Source organism: Spermophilus citellus (genome assembly GCF_964194105.1).
Source record: "Spermophilus citellus genome assembly, chromosome: 17".
NCBI classification, from domain to species: Eukaryota; Metazoa; Chordata; class Mammalia; order Rodentia; family Sciuridae; genus Spermophilus; species Spermophilus citellus.
Genome location: NC_138199.1, coordinates 76935733 through 76950203, shown reverse-complemented (window position 1 = coordinate 76950203; position 14471 = coordinate 76935733). Strand labels below are relative to the sequence as shown.

At 50.9% G+C, this 14471-nt stretch overlaps 1 protein-coding gene across 5 annotated transcripts in view; it reads right to left on the bottom strand.

Annotated features, from left to right (window-relative positions):
* RPTOR (regulatory associated protein of MTOR complex 1) overlaps positions 1–14471 on the bottom strand; it is a 332026-nt gene that overhangs the window by 150447 nt on the left and 167108 nt on the right. For all 5 annotated transcript variants that reach the window (XM_081272392.1, XM_081272393.1, XM_081272395.1 and 2 more), the window contains one exon: positions 4719–4894. In XM_081272392.1, coding sequence (XP_081128518.1) covers positions 4719–4894 — 176 coding nt within the window. The remainder of the gene's footprint in view (positions 1–4718; positions 4895–14471) is intronic.

Sequence of the window (14471 nt, the reverse complement as noted above, 5' to 3'; positions counted from 1 at the left end):
TGGAAATCCACACATCTCACTGTACAAAGCATAATGTGTGACTTGGGTGTTACAGATATCAGAAATTAAGACGGGAACAAAGGAAACTGTGTTGGTCCAGCCGATGACTGCCAATGACCACCGGCACTCTATGAACTGAAGCTGCTGAGAGTGAGGTGGTGTGTGAAATTGCTGCTGCTGTGGAAAGACAGAGTGTGTCTGGTCTGTGCTGATGGCCCCGGCTGCTCACGGCAGCTTGTTCTTGTAAATAAAGCTGTACTGAAACACAGCTGTGCTCACTGGCTTGGTACTATGTCCTCAGCTTTCTTACCACAACAACAGTGCTGCGGCTTTTGACCCCAAAAGCCTAAACCATTGACGATCTGAAGCGCCACAGAGAAAGCCTGCTGACCCAATCTGAGAGCTACCCTGAGCTCTCCAGCCTTTACGTTGGGGGATCCTAAATCCTAAAGCCGGGGCATTGGTTAAGCAGAGCACAGGGCACTGACACAGCTTAAGTGGGAGTGTGACACTCGCCAAGTGCTTCCAGCGGTCTAAGACACTTCCAGCGGTCATGGCCTGAGGACGCTGGGGCTTCTGCCTGTGAGACGGTGACAGCCTACGAACACCAACATCCAAAAGCACACACAGAGAAGAGCTTGAGAAGCAGGCCACTGAAAAGTTAGCCCTTGCTGACCTTTCAAGGTAAAATCTTGGATTATCTTTACTTTTCAGTAAATTTTCTGCAAAGAATATATGATCCATTTAAATTAGAAATTACTGACTTTTTGTGGGGTGGGTACTGGGAACTGAACCCAGGAGCACCCTACAACTAAGCTACATTCCCAGGCCTTTTTATTTTATTTAGAGCCAGGGTCTCAGTGAGTTGCTGAGGCTGGCCTGGAACTTACCATCCTCCTGCCTCAGACTCCCAAGTCACAGGGATTACAAGTGTGCATGAGTGTGCCTGGCTTAAGTAGACTTTCAAATGAAAAAAATAAAGCCCTTAACTCTGACAACATGAATAAGTACTGTCTGACAAACTATATTCCCTCCTTCATTTATAAGAAAAAGGTTTTAAAATTCATCTCTTGCCAAGAAGTGCACAGTGCCCCTTCTACCATCTTGAGCCTAAGGGCCTAGCAACATGTTCTCTTTAATCTGACTTCAGCACCTTGGTATAGCAAAGCGTGGTTCATGGTAAAAGATCTGCCCACCCAAGACACTGCTTGATTGTTTTAGGCAGTGGCTATCTGAAGACAACTGTCTGCAGCTGTGGCTTATCGGATCCAAAGTCTGCCTTATGGTAACTGTATTAACTTGATTTGTCTTTCACTGCATGTCATACTAAATGTGTATTTTAAAGAAATTTAATCATATCCTCACTCCAAAAAGAATTTCAAGCAGCTATGGAGATAATGCATCATGTCTTGGCAGGCAGAAGCACATCCCTGGGGAGGGCAAGGGCCTGCCCTGGAGCCAGGAGACTGGCCTCCAAGCGGAAGTAACTCTCTGGAGTACCTGGCCACTCACGAGCGGAGGCCTGTGCTTGCTAACTCAGGGTGCAAGAACACAGTGCCAGGGAGGAGCTCACCAACTCCATGAAATGGCCTGTGTCTGGCCACAGGATCTGGGAGTGGCGTGGCAGAGCAGGCATGGGCAGGCACAGAGGCCGTTCCAGCCTCCACTGGTGTTGTTTTCCTTTCTCCCTCCTCCCTGCACGTCCATTCAGCTGCCTTGATCTGGGAATCCCCGACCCCCAGTGAGCCCTGGGTTGGCAACAGAGAGCGAAGCTGCAGCACAGGGTCTATTTTGGAGCTGGCATGCACTCAGCAGTAACGGCAAGGAGTCCATGAGGAGAGGTGGGAGATGAGTGGCCAGGGGCCTGCTCCCCAGTGGATCCATGTGCTCCTGCAGAAGCTCCTGCCTTCCAGTTGCACTGCCTCTTTTCCCTTTCATTTTATTGTTTCTCTAGAATGTGCCCGTGAGGTCTGGTATGGTTACAGCCAGTGAGGTCCCAGGGCTCCTGTGGGCACCTGGCTCACCTTCACAAGCATGACTCTCATGAGTAGATATCTACTCATGTGAACAGCTCAGGGGCTCTCCCGCAGAGCTGCAGGCAATGAGAACATTCTACGCCTCAGCAGTCGCCCCAGGCCCACCCTCTGACGTCACCCATCTCCTCTGAATCCTCCCTGTCCAGAGGGGCTGCCCTTCTCACTCCTTTGGTATGCTGCCTGCACTAGGCACATCTGTCTGGGAGCTACCTCTGCTTCCTCCAAACTTGTGCTATCAGTAATGCTCAGATTCCACTTTCAGCTCATGCAAGGATACCTCTTGGATCCCACAGCCCTAGTGATGTCCCTGAACTCTGGGAAAACAACAGGCCCTGGCTTATGTTGGGTCATGCACTGCCTTGAGAAGCTCAGGGTTTCTCTGCCTTGCACAAAATGCCCACTGAAGCCCAGGTGAGACGGGGTCTGCCTGCAATCCTAGCACTCAGGAGGCTGAAAGAAGGAGGACTGCAAGTACGAGGCTAGCCTGGGCAATTTGGACGCTGTCTCAAAAATTAAAAATAGAAGAAAATACTAGGATGTAACTCAGTGGTAAAGTACACTGGGACTCAATCCCTACTATTAAAAGAGAAAGAAAATAAAAATGCCCATTTAAAAAGTGCATTTTTGCTTTAGGGCCACATTTTAACTTCAGCTGGAAGATGAGGGCTGAGACAAGTCTCTGTGTGCCCTGTGGAGCTCAGTGTGGGCACTCGGTACCCAGCTGGAACTGGGCAGTGACTCACTGCATGAGCTCCTGGGTCACAGCAACAGCAGCTCTTCTTGGGGGCATAGTTCACACAGTGCGGACGGGGAAAGAACACTGTCCTTACAGCCTGAAGAAGGCAGATACCCTTGGAAGGGAAAAGGGGTCGAGAGTGAGGCAGAAGGGTGGCATCCCCGTGCACCTTCTTCCTGCGAGTGTCTTCCGTCTCCTCTTGCTTGGCTGAAGCCCCTTTCCCAGTTCTGGGTGAGGCATCTTTGTGCCCCGGCACTTTCTCCTCTGCCACATTCTGCTCCCAGTGCAGATGCTCTTCTGTGTGACGGCACCCACCTCCCTCCCGCGTCCTGGCCCCTCTCCTTGTGCTCCCTGGTGAGGGCCTCTGTAGACCCGGCTGCCGTGCTCTTCATTTCAAAGGCTGCAGAACCTCTGTTTCTACTTGGTCCTCTCTACATTCCTGTCTCCTGCTCTTACTTCTTGTTACTAGTAACCTCCCTTTTCTCCTCCACTCGGTACATTCCCACTGCACAATGGTTCTCTCACATAGTCCTCTGGTCCATTTCTGTCCAAATTGTGGTTGTGCTCCTTGGGTGTCTGGCTTGGCCACATAAGGCTGTGTGTTGGGTTCAGAAGACAATGGCCCTGGCCAGGCCCCGTCATTGTTGGCAGTGTGGAGGGGGGAGCACAGGTGGCAGAGACACACCAGTGCCCTCTCTGCAGCCCGTCCAGGCAGGCCCTCTCCTCCTCCTAACTTCTCAGAGAGAAGTAGCCCTAGAAGGAGGCCCTTCCCTGGTAATCCCAAGTCCTGGGAGTTGGGAGAGAGAGGGAGGGAAACTGAATGGCTGGGGGCTGCCGTCCAGCCAGCCCCACTCTCTTGACCCCTCATCCCAGGGTTGGGATGGACCTGGACTTTGCTGCAGATGCAAAGCAGGAGGCCATTTTCCTCCAACATAGCACCTCAACAAGCTCAGATCACCCCTGCCCCAGGCTGTGGCACCCTGAGGGGTCTCCGGAGGGCTGATCACTTTGTTGTCATCATTAGCCCCCAAGACCAACACTTCCCAGTAGCTTCTCTAGAGTCTGGGTAAGAGACCAGAAAACAGAGTTTGGGTTGCAAGGCTGACTGGGCAGAAACCCCAAGAAAGTACCCCCACAACACGACAGTGTGTGCTGCGGCTGCACAGCTCCCGCCCGAGCACTAGGAAATGTTTATCTACTGGCTGGGGGACAGTGGCTGCATGCAAGCTTTTCATCAAAACGGAAAGGATTTGTTAAAGAAAGGCACAGAGGCACAAGGACCACAAGTTTTAGGCCAGACTGGGCAAGACTTTGTCTCAAAGCAAAATGAAAAAAAGGGCTGGGAGTGCAGCTCAGTGGTCAGGCCCTTGCCCAGCATGTATGAGGCCCTGGGTTCCACCCCACACCACCCCCACAACAGAAGAGGGCAGGATGGCCTGGGCAGGAAGTTGGATTGTCAGCAGCACACACACAGCCCTCCGTAAGCACTGCCAGAGACATGGGTCTTAAGGGCAAGCTCACCCATCTGGGTAATTCCCAGAATATTCCCCAGTGTTCTGGACTCTAAGAATTGTGGTGGGAAACAGGCTGTGGCCTTCTTCTTTACTGATGAGAATACTGGAGATTATACTTGGACAAGAAATGAAATGAATTCTTTTTCATAATAGCCTTTTCTCCCCAAATGCAAGCTGGTTACCAGAACTACCGATCTGATGGCAACAGCGCTTCTACACTTTAAAAGATGTGCACAAGGTGTTCTTAGAAATTGCAAAGTAGCCAGCTGCATGTGACCTGATCCAGAGGGAGAAGCACCTTCCACTCACAAGCATCTGCCTGGAGTCCTGTGAGTCAAGGGAGATTAGCATGCTCCTGCTGTATTCCCTCAGGAGACCTGGGCTGCAGCCTCAGACCCTGTGACTTGGGACCCGGCCCCAACAGGCTCTTACCAGCGCAGAGCGATCTTGATGGGAGTGGTGAGGCAGGATGTGAACAGGTCCGCAGGAAGGTCGGGGATCATGGGCAGAAGCTCGTTGGCCTCACAGGCTGCCAGCTGAATGCAGTTTTTCATTGACGGGGGCAAAGGCATCTGAGCAAGCGGGTGGTTTGGGTTAATTGCAGCTACCTATGGGGAACACAAGGAAAAGAGAGCGGCTTAGCTGACACACTTTGGGGAAGGTGGGCATGGGATGAAGAGGAAGAGTGGATCACTAAGGACTTAAGTCTTGGGTTTTTACTCCAAGTCCATCTGAGGAGGCATGAAGGTTGAGCTCTCTCCTGGAGAATGAAGGCAGGGCCGGGAAGTGTCCACATCACTCCCCAGGACCTTCCGGTGGCAGAACATCACTCTGCCCTGCCAAATCCTTTTTCCTTTATGGTTGTGCTTTTCCCTTGTTCATTCTTTTCTTCCCCTCTGGAACTAGGCATGGAAGGGACCCAGGGCCTGTGCATGCAAGGCAAGCACTCTTCACCCCAGGCTTGGTATTCCAGGCCCCTTTCGATTCCATTATTACTTCAGTGTCCACGCATACTTTGCCAGGTCTGTTCTGGTGTCCAATTTACTTTAAACATTCCACCATTCATCCACTGCAACCTTATTTTTGTGTGGTGACTGGCACAGGAAGCTGTTGAGAGCATATGATATCAACACCAAGAGCAGAAGTCAAGGCCACGCCTGTGGCCTCCCCGCCAAGAGACTGAACGACAGGTGCAGGTGCACTCCATGCACGCACGGCAGGGGGCTGTATCAAGAGTACCGCTTTCCTACTTCCACCCATTTCTTAAATGTTCTACAACAGGCATGATTTTGTAACCAGGGAGAAAGGTATTGGGTTGTCTAAAATCAAAAATGTTAATGTCCCTTCAAAGAAGGATAGTAGCACCAGCTTGATATTTACCTGGACAGGATTTAGAGTGGCAAAGGCCCAGGAGAGGCTGCACCACACCTCGGTTCCCAGAGAAAAGGCTATATAGGGCTAATTGATGCACACTCTAAGAATGCCACAAAATCACTGTTTTTTTTTTTTTTTTTTTCAAAGAGAGAGGAAAGGGGGGGGAGAGAGAGAGAGAGAGAGAGAGAGAGAATTTATTTATTTATTTATTTTAGTTCTCGGCGGACACAACATCTTTGTTGGTATGTGGTGCTGAGGATCGAACCCGGGCCGCACGCATGCCAGGCGAGCACGCTACCGCTTGAGCCACATCCCCAGCCCCAAAATCTCACTGTTGACTTAAAATCTAATCAAGTGTGTGAATCTTTAAAGTAATGCAGCACATTCAAATGTTTTTAAAACAGGACAGAACTGACAGGCAGGTATCCTCCACACTGCTGAGGCCAGCGAGAGCACGCCGCCACCAGCAAAGCAGCGGCCCTCACGTGAGCACGGCGCCACACACATTCCCCTTCCTAGACCTCATACAGTGCATGCTTGTGACAACATCTGAATCCACCAAGTTTTTAATGTCATTTCAGAAATAACAAAGTTCACAAGAATTCATGGCGTTTTGGCCAATAATATTTATTAAGCATGATGCACGAGGGACTGGGCAGATGCTACTCTGCTGCTCCTGAGAATAACTGTGAAGAGAGCTGTCGAGTTCCACGACCAAAATACTCAGGGTCACACCAGGTGAACTGGGCTCACGAAATAACCACACAAGAGACAGAGATACCTTTGTCTTCGGGTCCTGTGACGGCTCCTCTGATCTTAGGGGACTGTGGAGAGAGAACATTCTATCCCAAACAGGGCAAAGGGGTAGGATTACGAAGGCACAGGTGAGTGTAGCTCTACCCCAGGGTGTGCCTACTCAGACAACTGGCCTTGCTGTCCGAGTGGGGGAGAAGACCGAGTCCCCAGTCACGGCACTAATGGCACTACCGCGCCACACTGCAGTGATCTTTCAGATCCTGATGCATCAGGACTGGAAGGCGTGGTCACTCAGTGTGGCTCTCCACAGAGCACAATGTCAGAACTGCTTCATCCAAGAAAGTCTCCAGCTTGGGAGGCATGGCAGTGAGCCACAGTGAGTCTGAGAACCTGGGTGCACCAAGGTCCGGGGATGAGGGGGTTCCAGGTGACCCTGATGCCTCCCCAGCACTGCCACGGTGTCCAGCTGGGGACAGGCCACAGGATAGAGGCAAACCAAGAAGACACGGGAAGACTGCACTAGTTCCTGAAGAGAGCACTGCATTATCTCTAGTTGGCCTGAAATACGGTGTCTGAACATAACAAGACATAACACACACCCAGATGGCGCCCGACAGGGCTGGGCACAGTGAAGAGCTATGTGCGTGGTGCCCCAGTAACCCAGCCATCTCAAACCCGTAGAATGAAGTTTAGTGCAAGAAAGTGCTCTTTCCAATACAAACTGACTTATTTACCACATGGTTCAGCAACAGGGTCCAGAGAACCGTGTTACAGAATGCTGCTCATTCAGCTTCCGGAGCTTTGAAGGAGCTTGTTCTTCAAGTGAGTTCTTGGGCTTACGGCATAAATACCACAGGACATGATGACATTCCTTTTTTGGATAGCAGCAGACCTCTTAGAAGGATAGGAACTGAACATCCGCAAGGATGGTAAATACTAAGGAGGGTGCAACAGGTTGGGGAGGCAGGGCTTTTAATCACGATGGCCACACATTTGTTTCCTGAGTTGTAAAGAACACTTATGCTCCTTAAATTATTAATAACTAATAAGTCCCTCTAGTTCCACAGTTCCTGATATTTCTCAAATACCTTTCACACAGAATATCTCATTGGCTTTTCCCACCATCCTCATGAGGTTACATTTTATCTCCATTTGAAAGATCTTCAGCAATGAGGAAATGTGGAGGCTGCAAAAAATGATACAAGTGTCTAACAGGTTGGTCAGCACAAGCGCCAGAGTGCTACCATGCTGCAGCTGGCTTTAGGGCTCCTCTGGACCCTCTAGAGCCCACGCAAGTACCTGGGACTCCAAGACTCCAGAGAGCACACCTGGCACCCTTCCGTCACACAAACAAAGTTGCATTGGTTCCCAGGTGCCCAGCTAGCAAAAGGGCGCACATGTGCCCTTGCTTTCCTGCCAGTAACCCTCGCCTGTGGCACTGCAGATTTCTTACACTGAAGGTACTACAGACTGGAAGTGCCATCAGTAACCTGGCTACTGCAGGAACACAAACCCCAGGTACCAATCGGACACCAGTGTGCACGACAGCAGACACAATACAAACCTCCTGAGAAAAACTGTGCTTTCTGGAGGAATGTACTGAATTACATGTGATGTAAAATTTGCCATTAATTATTTAATTTTTCCCCCAGTGCTGAGATGGAACTTGGGGTCTCGCACCCGCAGGGCAAGCACTCCAGCACTGAGCTGCACCCCTAGCCCCATGTCAACTCCTTTACATGCAGGATGGATGGATGTGTATATATATATATATATATATACATATATATATATATATATATACATATGTATATATATATGTATATATATATATATATACATATGTATATATATATATGTATATATATATATATATACACATATGTATATATATATATATATATATGTTGTAGTTGGACACAATACTTTTATTTTTATTTGTTTTTATTTTTACGTGGTACTGAGGATAGAACCTAGTGCCTCGCACATTCTAGGAGAGCTCTCTACCCCTGAGTCCCAGGCCCAGCCCCTATGTGCAGTTTTGTTGCAGGAAACAGACTGGTCAAGAAGCAGCAAGCAGCACTCGGAGAGGAGAACTCAAAACTTTATTATACACTAGTTGGCCCAGAGGAAAACAAAACTCTAAATTCTGAGCCCTAATCCCCAGTTTCTCACAACACATAAACGTTTATAGGTTTATAGGTTATTTGGCATCATCTTAGACCCATCTTATTATTGGGGCTTTTTCCTTTAAAAAAAAAAAAATTCCTAATCTATGTGGCCTTGGGCAGGGTCTCTAACATAAGGCACTTGCACAGAAACAGATAATAAGAAGAAAGGGCTCTTTTCACAGGCATCTGTTACATTTCAAGAAGGAGTAGTCAGAATCCCAAGTGTTTATTTACACTTCAAAAGGTAGGGACCCATGGTTAAATAGGATTCCTGGAGAAAGGCTGAGAGAGGGGAGGGGAAGGGAACCGATCCTCTCCCCAGCACCAGTTTCTCACCATAACATTTTTACAGTTTCGTTTCACAACCAGGACGGGTCTTGCCAACGCAGTTGAAAGTTCAGTGGCACCGAGTGTGTTCACGTGATTCTGCAGCTACTGAGGTGCAGTGGGTATTTTTAAAGTAGAGAGATGAGGAAAGCTACAGTAATGTCTGGAAGCATTTCCTGGGCTCTGGCTGCAGAAGCTGAAGTGGACAGGCAAAGCAGCTAGCCCTGTTCAGGAAGCTCATCAGTGGTGAGTCAGGGGTCAGACAGGGCTGGTGGGGCAAAGGCAGAGGCCATGGCACACACATCTGGGCTGGTGGCAAGGGGCCACACCAGAGTAGGCTCCAAAAAGGCTAGGCCCAGCAGGACACAGGTAGGCCTGGAGTGAAAGACAGTCCCGAAGGCGTCTTTCTGGAACTGCTGGCCTATGGCATTGTTCTAGCAAGGCTACTAATCGCCACTCAGCATGGGATATGGAAAGATGGATGACCGATGATTTCTGGTCATCGGAAAATGACTTTAAGTGGGAAGGAGCAACCGCTTTTCCAGACACCAGATTCAAGAGTCTTGCTTTCCTTTCCTGGGGGCAAGGATCTTCACAGCAGAAATCGGGTGCTTTCCCAGTCTCGGCTTTCCTTCCTCCACTTAGGCTCCTTGTTAACCTTCTGAATGGGGCTGGGAACGGACACCAGGTCCTCCTGCCATGATCTCCGCCATGGCTGCCTGACTGCACCACAGCACTGAGATCTAGTTCCCTGAAGAGATGAAGCCAGCCAGCTGCAGAGCACAGGACCACACCGAGGTGCTGCAGCCACCGCAGACCTGTGTGGCGTGAAGAGGGAGAAGCGTCCTTAGGGCCAAGACACCTGTGTCCCATCTGGCTGAGAGGAGAAGCTCCCATGTTCAGATGCTGGGGTTAGGTGTATCCACCTCAGTGTGTAGCTCATGGTCCACTGGTATTTGGTCCAATGCCAAGGAAAGTATCCAGGACACTATGGACACTCTGGATACTGACTGAGGATATGAGACCATTAGACACGAAACATCTTCATCCCAAATACATTGACAAAAAAAATTGAGCTTCCCAGTTCAAAATGGCCAATCAAGAGATAAGCTCAGGATGCCCAACCACTTAGAAGGTCCTTGCAGAGTGCGGGTGTGTGATCCAGGGAGGGCAGACCTTGTGATGCAGGGGATACCCTGCATGGCACACACAGGACAGGCCTCAGACTCCACGGCCCCTGTTCGCCTTGCTCAGTGGGTCGCATTCCATCACCCTGGCACACCCTGGGCTGTGTGGAGCACAGGACAGCTCTATCTCGAGGCCATCAGAGCCAGTGGCATCTTTCAGAGAACATCTTGACATTCAAGGCAAAGGGCTCTACCAAGAACACTACTTTTCAGTCTTGCTTCCCCAGAGGTACAGAGGAATCTCATTTCCACAGCCTGTTCAATTCCTGTACTATTCTAGTGTTGCATTTATCTAAGACACTGACCCTCTAAGTGACACGATTCCTTGCAGACAGGCCTATGTGCCAGGCTCACTACCTGTAAAGGCAGCTAGCTCAGAAATGGATGCTCCACCACGCCAGAGCCTCTGGGCTGAGCAGCACATGCACCATTAAGCTTCTCCAGGAAACTGAAAGCCAAGAACAACAATAATCTCATCCTCATGAGCCCAGAGTCTTCTGAAGCACTTGGAAAGTATCCAGAACAATACTCTAATGGATTTGCAACAGTAGGACCAAGGACATCATCTGCTGCATCACCCACACAGAGGAGCGAGCAGCAAAGCTGCTCAGGGTCACAAGACATGGCCACAGGCCCCAGGCTGCCGCAGAGCCTGCATTTCTCCTGTCCAAATCAGGCACTGACACTGAGTTGCTCCCGTCTCCTAAAGGACATCTTCAGGAGGCAATGAAGGCAGAAATAACTTCAGAAGACTGACATGGATTTCTTTTCTTTTTTTAAATATATTTTTTTTTTTTTAGTTTTAGGTGGACACAATATCTTTATTTTTTTATTTTTATGTGGTGTTGAGGATCGAACCCAGCCCCCCGCGCATGCCAGGTGAGCGCACTACCGCTTGAGCCACATCTCCAGCCCTGACGTGGATTTCTGAAATCAGCATCTTGGCAATACTTTAGTTCTTTTTTAACAGAGACTTTTATTCTCAATTCAACAACAGCCAGTTATATGGGGTACGTCTGAAAGTTCAAAGAGATGAGCTCAGGATGCCCCTGCTGCTGGCCCGGTGTGTGACAGACACTGCACCAAAATACAGATACCCAACTACCGTGGTCCTTTTAATACATAACACATGCCACTGTATAAATAAAGCTTTCAACAATAAGTTAAAAATCAAGTGGCACCTACTCTTGGTAACTGTGAGAGGCTGCCAGGAGAGCAGAGGGTGACTTGTGGTGGATGATGACTCCATGCTCTGCCTTTCAAAGGCCAGGTAGAGCCCACTGGCAAGTGTCACCATCATCCTGGGTTCACCCCAGTGAACTGTCTACTACTATAAGGCCATTCAGCTGCTGGTAACGTAACAGCTTCTAAATGCTCATGACTATTCACAACTCAGTGGAGGTGGCTAATTAAAATCAGAACAAACTCCACTCCTGACTGCTCTTACCCCGAGTCAACAACTAAGAAGCAGTGCTTAGTGTTCCACAGCCCTGCTTGTCAGGAAGAGGCTCTGGAAGGCACCACAGTCTTCTTGCACTGTGAGGTGCCAGCTAGTCCCGCCCTGCTCTAAAGCCTGGGTACATCAGCAATCAAGCCCCTCTCTCCTGGGTGAGAGCTGGAAGGTTTCTGTGCTGCATGTTCATGGTCTGAAAGTTACAATCAGAAAATTCCTTTTCAAAGAGCCCTGAAGCTGGGTTTGCACCAGCAAGAGAGGGTGCTCACTAGGGGACAGGCCAGCCTCTGGATCACACAGGCGGAGCCAGTGGTGCTGTTGAAGACCTGCTCTAGGACTGTGCACACATGGTCCAGGTGGGTGCAGGACACACTGTGAGGTGCTGTGGACTGCCCCATCTCAAGCAGCTCGGTACCCTGGCCTTTCCTTGCACTCCACCTTCTCTCTCAAAAGCCCTTCCTATCCATACACAGGTCTTTTCTGTTATAAGATTCAAGCCTCCCTTGGTCCTCACAGCTTCTCTGTCTGCTCACTGGAAATCTGAGAGAGCCCCCGGCCACCCCATCCAGGGCACTGTGCCTGTGTGCTGGGATAATCCAAAGGGGCATCCCCTCCTGCCAGGCAAGGATGCTCTTGGGGGCAGGGGCCACCTCTCCTTGCCTGGGATCATGCTCGACATGCACTAGCACATGAGTCCATTTCTTGCATTTCTGAGTTGACCAGCTTGTTTCAACCACATGGAAGCATGCTGTCATCGCCCACTATGTCTCCGCCAAGTTAACAAAATGAGCACAGTCATGGAGTCCTGGCTGCTTCAGAGAGTAACAGGAGCACAGGACGTTTCCATTTCCATTAGCCAGTGGAAGGGAGAAGCCTGGACGACTTCCACAGCCAGCATGAAGGCACCTGCTCCCCAGGTTCTCAAGCCCAACTGAAGACCAGATCCAGCCCCGGGCTCTGGCTCCACCTCTGAGACCGCAACCAGGGAGGGGCAAGCTGGATGCAGCAGGCACATGCTACCGCACAGCATGAAACACATGTGCAAGTGGCATGTGTGGAGGTTACACGAGTACGAGTGCACGTGAACTACTGTTTGTGTTTATACATATGGTGTGTGATTGTGCGTGTAGTATGTTTTTACGTGTGTGTGCACACCTGTGCCTCCTGTGCTGGCTGTCTGTCTTCACCTCCTTCTGGCTGTGGACTCTGCCTCAGGCACCACCTCCCCTCCTGATGACCACTGACCACGCTCCTCCACATTCCCCTTCATGTCCTGGCTCCTGCTCCCTCTCACACCAACTTCAGGACCACATCCGCTCCCCACTCTGCCAGAGTACAGCTGGCCCTGGGTGTCACCACGCGTCCATTTCCCATTCCCTCTAGTAGCCTCACAGCCATTCGTGATCCCCACCTGCGCTGGAAAGCCCAGGCCAAGCCTCGGGGCCCGCCCCGTGCAGCAGGCCCACCTCAGCCCTCGCCTCGCACTTCTCGGCACCCACACACCGGCTGACCCCCTGTGACTGGGACCTCCCTCGCCCTCCCCCAGAGACACTGCCCTGTCGTCCTGCCTGCTTCCGGCCAGCAGAGAACTAGGGCACAGGCCGAACTCTCCTCTCCAGTCACTTCACTGCAGCTAGGGCCACAGTCTACACAGGGAAACCTCTAACGCCTTCCAGAGCCCCCCTGCGTGGCCAGGACAGGGCCCTCACACCCACACCCACCTCCCTCTAGCCCCAGCCTGGTCGTCCCAACTCAGGAAATGGTGACTTCACAACTAGCGATCCTGATGAGAGTGCCTGCGGTGTGCGGGCAGAGCTGGGAGGAGGGAGAAGCCTGTGCCACAACACCAGGGGTTGCCCTTAACCCAAATCTGTTCTCATGTCCTGCATCTATCAGTAAGTACATCACTCTTCTTTGCAGAAGCACCCCAGAGGCACATATGGCCTCCACCTCTGCCACCACCCAGTCCCAGAACCATTTCCTCCAGTCATGGTCACCTGGCTTCTCCCTCCTCCCAGCTCTGCCCGCACCCAGGGAGCATCCACACACTGCCCAAATGATTTCCCTGCTCCAAGCACTGCTGAGTCAGCAGATTTTAGCTGCGTGCTAAGCACAAGTGGGCGCTCTGCCCCGTCTGTTCCCTGTTCCCAGATGCAGTGCTTCTCCCAGACTCGGACTCTCATGAGGAAATCCCAAGTGTCGGAGGAGATCTGGAAAGTTCTACATAAGGGCTTCTTGTGGCACCCTGAGGCTGAGTCCCAGGCCACAGCCAGCACAGCTGCCTTTCACAAGTGGCTTCTGAGGGATAGGCAGTGACGGAAGGTTTGTTTCTCCTCCCACACCAACAAGACTCCAGTATGGAAGAATCTGAATGAATTGTCAAATCCTGGAGAAAACGGATAACTCAAAAGAGTGGAGGACATCTTTTTTAAAACCAAAATATCAATACCACTAAAAATTAAAGAAGAGAATGAGGATATCACATAACCAAGCGGCTCACTTCCCTACTGCCCACAAATGACCACCTGGGGCACGAGAAGAGTAAGAGCGGAGGACGTGAAAACGGGGCTTCCACGGCGGAGCCAGGAGAGGCTGGAGTCCAGCAGGGCTACACGGGGGCCCTGCCCTGTAAACCCAGCACACAAAGAGATGCCAACTGGGAAGCGCACCCCTAGTGGGTGACTAGGATGAACGTGGCTCTCAGAACCTCAGGCAGGCCTTGCGAGGCGGTAGTGCTAACTGCATAGCGGTCGCCATCCCGGCACAGTCCCACGGCGGCAACGCAGTGCAGAGCAGCCGCGGCACTGAACAGCAAGGCCTCCCTAAGGGGTACGGTGCCTCCCGAGGAGACCGCACACCGCAGGCACTCTCATCAGGATCGCTAGTTGTGAAGAGCAGCAAGGAGGAGACTGCGTCA